The sequence below is a fragment of the Panthera onca genome, chromosome B4 (genome assembly GCF_046562875.1).
Source record: "Panthera onca isolate mPanOnc1 chromosome B4, mPanOnc1 haplotype 2, whole genome shotgun sequence".
In the NCBI taxonomy this organism is placed as follows: Eukaryota; Metazoa; Chordata; class Mammalia; order Carnivora; family Felidae; genus Panthera; species Panthera onca.
The window spans coordinates 82,424,649-82,430,753 of record NC_138345.1 but is presented as its reverse complement, the minus strand read 5'-3'; the positions used below and the strand labels follow the sequence as shown (position 1 = coordinate 82,430,753).

Here is a 6,105-nt window from a genome sequence, read left to right as displayed (position 1 = left end):
AGGCCATGTAGGACCAAGATCAGCAAATCATGGCCTGTCTTCCACCCACCCCAGTAGGCCCCTCCTGTCATGTTGTACTTCTTACCTCCATGTTTAGAACAGCCTTTCCTGTCCCTTAGATTCTTCCAGGGCAGCTGTGAGCTATATATGAGTTGGGGGGTGTGGTGAGCAGTTCTATAACTAGCCCATTGTCACTTAGCTGATTGGTGACAAAGCCAATATATAAACCTGGGTCTGTTTGACTCCAAAACCCATACATTTTTAAAGTTGTGACTATGGAGAAAAGGAAGAGAAGTGATCACATTAACCCCTTCCCCTTCTCTTTGTTTCAAAAGTAGTTTATCTCCCCTTGGGTAGTCAAACCCTCTGATGGGGTCCACAGATGTCCATAAAGGGAGAATCCCATTAATTTAGGGGATTTACTGCCATCTTCCCGGAATGCCTTTCCTGGTCAAAGCAGCTCTGACTTTTGATCCTGCAGTGATTGGGACTCCTGTCTTTGGCCAAATATATTCTTGGCCAAGAAAGTAAGGAGTAATAAGGTCAGGCAGTAAAAGGAGCCACATTTAGGGGCCCAACTTAATTTCAATCCTTTGTAATCCCATTCAGCTTGTTTAGCAATACAGGGATCCAGACCAAAAAGATCCTACTTACTCTATCTATACACTAGGGGCTCATGAGGAAATATCCCTCTCCACTGGAGCCCTGCAGAGTACAAGGATGCAAATTGTAGTCCTTTAGCCCTATATTGCTTTTTTTCCAACCAAGCCTAGAAATCATTCACATAAATAAGTCTTTATTGAAAAAAGTACATAATTCAGTATAAATATAATAAATAATCCTCCCCAAACTGCTGCCATGAGGATAAATAATCTCAAGTTTTCCCTTTCTAGTTAATAAATACTCAACTTTGTCCCAGGTCAGTATCATAAATTAGTCAGTGTTGGTAATTTTTCAACATTTGCAAGTTCCATTAGAATTAATGGACTAATTCACTTGTTGGCTCACAGGTTCCTGGGCTGATTCATTTTTGCACTGCTGAGCCATGGAGATCTGGGTGCCATGCTTAAGCTTTTGGCTTTAGGGGCTCAGGGTTGCTGCTCCGTGGGCAAAGACCCTGGCAGCTACAGCCACAAAGGCCTGAAGGCTGCGGAGGATCTTGAAGCGGAGAAGGAGGCGTTGCCATGGCTGGTTAGGACTGGGGTTTGGAGTTTGCTCAGTCTCCCAGTGTTGACCGTCAGGCTGAAAGGACATAGGACACAATCAGAGAGACTCTAGAACCTTTACCCTCAAGTTCCTATCTCTGATACCTGCAAGCCCCCATTCTTCAGGCCCCTTGTTCATACCTGTAAGAGTTGCCTAAGGCCCAGGAGGGAGGCGTGAAGCTGGCCCACTGGGCTATCAGGGAGTAGAGAGGGCTCCCCTGTGAAAATGTCTGAGCCCAGCAGCTTCTCATAAAAAACCAGGCCCTGGTAGATCCTTTGTAAGCAGAACTGGGGGAAAAGAAAGCAGTGAGAGCTAACCAATACCTTCCTATTCCATTACCAAAGACCCACCCGGTTCTTTGCCATTCTTAGACACTCCCATGGTCTGAATGTTTGTGTCCTCACAAAATCCATATGTTGAATCCTAACCCTCCAGTGTGATTGTATCAGGAGGTAGGGCCTTCACAAGGTGATGATGTCATGAGGGTGGAGCCTTCAGGAACTTCTAAAAGAGACCCATGAACTCCCAAGGCCCTTCTGCCATATAAAGGTAACAATGAGAAGTCTGCAACCTGGAAGAGGGCCCTTACCTGACCATACTGGCACCCTGATATCCAACTTCCAGACTCCAGAACAGTGAGAAGTAAATTTTTGATGTTTATAAGTCACCCAGTCTATGGTATTTGTTATAACAAGCCGAATGGACAAGGACAGATACAACTTGTACTAATTCACCATGGTACCCAACAATGTCCCAGTCCCTCTTCCTTGTAGTCCAGCCTCATCTTACTACCTGACTGTTGTCTCTGAGTCCTTGGGGATCACAGCCATCCCCACACTGGATGTGGGGGACGTCGTCTGTAGTCTCATCATCTCCCTGTTCTCTTGGTAGGTCCTGGAATGGAGGAAGGGGTGGGAAGAGTGAAGAGATAAGAGAAGCACTTTCAAACTCCACCAGTACCCCAGGCCCATGACTCTCCTAGGAACCCCACTCCCTGTCCTCTTTTTTTTTTTTTTTTTTTTTAATTTTTTTTAATGTTTATTTATTTTTGAGACAGAGAGTATGAATGGGGGAGGGGCAGAGAGAGAGGGAGACACAGGATCGGAAGCAGGCTCCAGGCTCTGAGCCATCAGCGCAGAGCCTGACGCAGGGCTCGAACTCACGAACCGTGAGATCGTGACCTGAGCTGAAGTCGGACGCTCAACCGACTGAGCCACCCAGGCGCCCCTCCCTGTCCTCTTTAAGGTCCACTCTTTGAGGACCTTCAACCCTCCAGCTTCTATCTAAAGCCAGAGTCTTCCTCTGCAGCCTTGGAGACCTTGGACAGGCTCCCGTTTGGTGCCAGAGCCTGCTACTTACCACATGTCCCGTTGGAGGATGTGCACTCCAGGCCAGCGTGCAGAGCTTCTGTGAGAGCTGCTGGCCCAGAGCCCAGGCAGGGCTACTGCCTTCAGGCACAGCCCGGGTCTGAGCAGTCCAGGGCAGCAGTGGCAGCAGGAGCAGCAGCAGCAGCATAGCCCTGCTGCTCCCCAGCATCTTGTCGCCTGCTTCTCAAATCTGGCTGGCTCTGTGCCTCACACCAGTCCCTGTGGAATCTCTGCCCACTTCCCTTTGCTCTGAGCCTGATGCTCTGCGTTCTTTGTTGCTTCCTTCTGTTGTTCACTGAGTTTCTGAGCTGCTTCCTGCTGTTTTTCTCCCCTTGTCTGAGTCTCTTTTTAAGGTCCTTGCATTGTAAGGCCCGCCCTTTATACTAGCAGGTGACTCACAGCAGGTGGGATTCCCCTCCCTGCATCATCCCCCTCTGTGGAGAGCCCAGGTATGCAGCCTCAGTTCCAAGGGAAATGAGACGTGTGGTTGCTGTGGCTGGAGGCCTGGGATGGGGCATATGTGTAATGCTCTCCATGAATCGAAATGGCTGTGGAGGGGGTGGGGGTGGGAGGAATGAATATTTAAATGAATCTAGTCTCAAGTTTCTTCCTGTTCAATCTTTCCCTCACTTTTTGGCGTCTCAAAGCTTAATTCCCTCCACACCCCCCACCTAACTTCCTTACCTTTTCCTGCCTGAGGAAAAGCCAAAATGCAACCATTCATTTTATTTCCCAATAGGATAGCAAGATTCCATTCAGTTTGGAATGAAGTTTGGTTCCCCTTTGGGGCCCTCTATCTAAGAACAAGGGGGCTTCTTTTTTCTCCCTTGGCAACAACTATTTTCACTGGGAAAGAATGGATGCGAAGGCACTTTGTGAACTAGGAAGCCATATAATGCCGTATAAACTATTACTGCTCCCACTTCAGGCCTCACTGTGGAGGCTAGAAGGGTTCTTGGAGGGAGAGATTTGCTGCTAAGAATCATCTAATTCCTCAACCTTAGTGGCTCAATGTTTCATAGGATCTGTGGGGTTCAGGTGGTGGTTCTTTTGGGATACAAGTTTAAGCAAGGACTACAAGTCAAATTTAGATATTCCAGCACCCAGTCCCTACCCCACAGCTAGGAAGCCCAGGAATTCTGGGGAGTTGAAGGTGCACTGTGTCAATGACCCTGACCAGTCCTTCAGCCTGTTGCATCCATGGGTAAAATCCGCTGACACTGATTTCATCACTCTCCCTGATGCAACATTCAGTGAGACAGCTGAGACTGTGAGGTTGGGCGTGGGAGTGGGGGGTGGTCCAAATCTGGGACTGCCCCAACCCCAGTGGAGGGTCCCAGAACAATTTGGACGTCAGAATGAGGACATGGCTGACCACACAGATGGTCCTTAAAGCCTTCCCAAGAGGTTGACTCTTCTTCTCTGAGAAACTTACCCTTGATAGAGGCCTCCCTTCCCTTAGAACTATTCAAAACTTCCCAGTGAAACTTTTGATTCAAATATTATGACTCTGTGGTAAATCTACCTTTGGATAAAATGTTTCCAGCATCGGATAGGTTATCTCAGTCTGAGTGGGAAATGGTTTGCCTCTCTCTACATATCGTGTACACAAATGGAAGAAGGAAGGAGGGGAGCTCACCTCACTTGTGTTTAATGTCTGTTGTGCTTTTCCATCTCTGGTCTCATTCTGGGGGCCTAAAGGATAGGAGATGAAAGGTAAAAGAAGAAGGAAGTGGAGTGTTGGGGGATGGGATGAGAGAGACAAGGGTGAGTTGGAGGCACGGGGCTCTGCTGCTTTGTTTCACTTCCTGGTGCTTCGAGAGTTGGGTAGGAAGCAAGGTTGGTGGGGTGATTGTGGGACTGTTCTGTGGCAGGAACTACTTCCAGGACTAGATCTGACCTGGAACTGCAGTGACCCCTTGACGTCAACAGGGCCTCAACCGTTATGCAAATCACATTCACAAGACACTCCTAAGCAGGCCTTTCCAGTTGGATGCCCAGACTCCAAATCCAGTTGAAATTCCCTTACATAGTTAATAATGATGGCTAACATATATCCAACTCTCACTTTATGCCAAGTACTTGGTCTAAGCACTTTTTATGTATTAACCCATTTAATTCTCACAACAACCCAGTGAGTTGGTTGTGAGTTGTTATTATCCCTATACTACAGATGAGGAAACAGAGCTAAGTAATTTACCCAAGATCACAGAACTGAATGGCCAGAATTCCAGGACAGAAAATCTGGCTTCAGATCCTGCTTTCTCTCTTTCTCTCTTTTATGTTATTTTATTTTTTAAATGTTTATTTTTTAGAGGGGGGAGAGGGGCAGAGAGAGAGGGAGACACAGAAGCTGAAGCAGACCCCAGGCTCAGAGCTGTCAGCACAGAGCCAAACACGGGGCTTGAACTTACCAACAGGGAGATCATGACCTGAGTGGAAGCCCGATGACACTTAACCAACTGAGCCACCCAGGCACCCCAGATCCTGCTTTCTCAATCATTCCATTATATTGGACAGGACACAAACTATCTTTATAAAGTAGCTGATTTAGCCCAGGTATCTCAGGCCCAGTAATTCTCATAGGTCTGTGAAGTCTTTCTCAACCTCAATATGGAAATTTCTTAAAGTTTACAAACTGTCTAGTCTCTCAGCACCCATCTTTTCCCAGGATTTTAAATCTAGGGACCTGTGAAGTCAGATCAATTTGAGAGACCCACTGAGTTACGGTGTTTTTCTCTCCGTCTATGACTTCTGGTGGACTCTAGGACCCCTGCAAGTCTAAATTCTGGAGTCCTTTTATTACAGTGTTATTCAGCAGGCTTTATTGAGACAGAGAGAAATGCTTTAACACTGTATCCTCCGTGAGAAATTCCTTCCATCAAAAAGGCCCTCTGTGTGGCCGTTAGAAACTGAGCTAAATTGCCCTGGTGACATCTCGCAACCTGGCCCCATTCCAAAACAATTAGACCCCAAGAATCGCTAAAAATAACTGTTGACGCTAAATCTGTAAGAGTTTGGGGGTAAGCAAATGTCCCAATTTGCCGTGCTCATCCCCTTCTGAGGGATAACGTCGAGCTTCAAGAGCTAGGGGAATTTGATAGCTGAGGGGTCTCGCTCCACGGGACTATTACCGGAGCATCTGGGGAGTAGATAATCACAGATGGGAGTTTCAGATGGATGCCTACAGAATCGTAGAAGAGGCATCTAGTTGGGCCGTGTTTGGAACATGGCTCCCGCTTCCTTTTTTCTCTCCCATGCCTGGAAATGATAGGAAATGCCGGCGAGTTTCGGGGGCAACAGGGTGAGAGGTGGCGGGGTAGCTCACAAGAGCACCGCAGGTGGAGGGGGTGGACCGGAATAGGCTGGGAATACCCAGCAATCGATTCCCAGTGCTTTACCTTGGGCATCCCTTATTCTAGAACTTCTAAAGTTACAGGGAGCATTAAAGTTCGGTTTCCAAGCGACTTCTCCAGTTTTATTCAAAGAAAGCTTAAAAGAGGAGTTACGTTTCACGACACCAAATGCGGCC

The 6,105-nt window shown here is 47.4% G+C and overlaps 1 protein-coding gene across 2 annotated transcripts; it reads right to left on the bottom strand.

The window, feature by feature from the left end:
• Positions 1 to 779: 779 nt before the first annotated feature.
• On the bottom strand, positions 780 to 5,968 carry IL23A (interleukin 23 subunit alpha). 2 transcript variants are annotated; one of them, XM_060657286.3, is made up of 5 exons: positions 5,708 to 5,968; positions 4,213 to 4,268; positions 1,999 to 2,100; positions 1,347 to 1,493; positions 780 to 1,242 (listed from the first exon to the last, which is right to left on the bottom strand). In XM_060657286.3, the coding sequence occupies exons 1-5, from the start codon at positions 5,778 to 5,780 to the stop codon at positions 1,081 to 1,083; spliced, it is 540 nt and encodes a 179-aa protein (XP_060513269.2). In that variant the 5' UTR covers positions 5,781 to 5,968; the 3' UTR covers positions 780 to 1,080. The 2 variants fall into 2 exon arrangements, with proteins under 2 accessions (XP_060513269.2, XP_060513268.2); XM_060657285.3 differs by lacking the exons at positions 4,213 to 4,268; positions 5,708 to 5,968 and adding an exon at positions 2,566 to 3,319.
• Between the last annotated feature and the right edge of the window lie 137 nt (positions 5,969 to 6,105).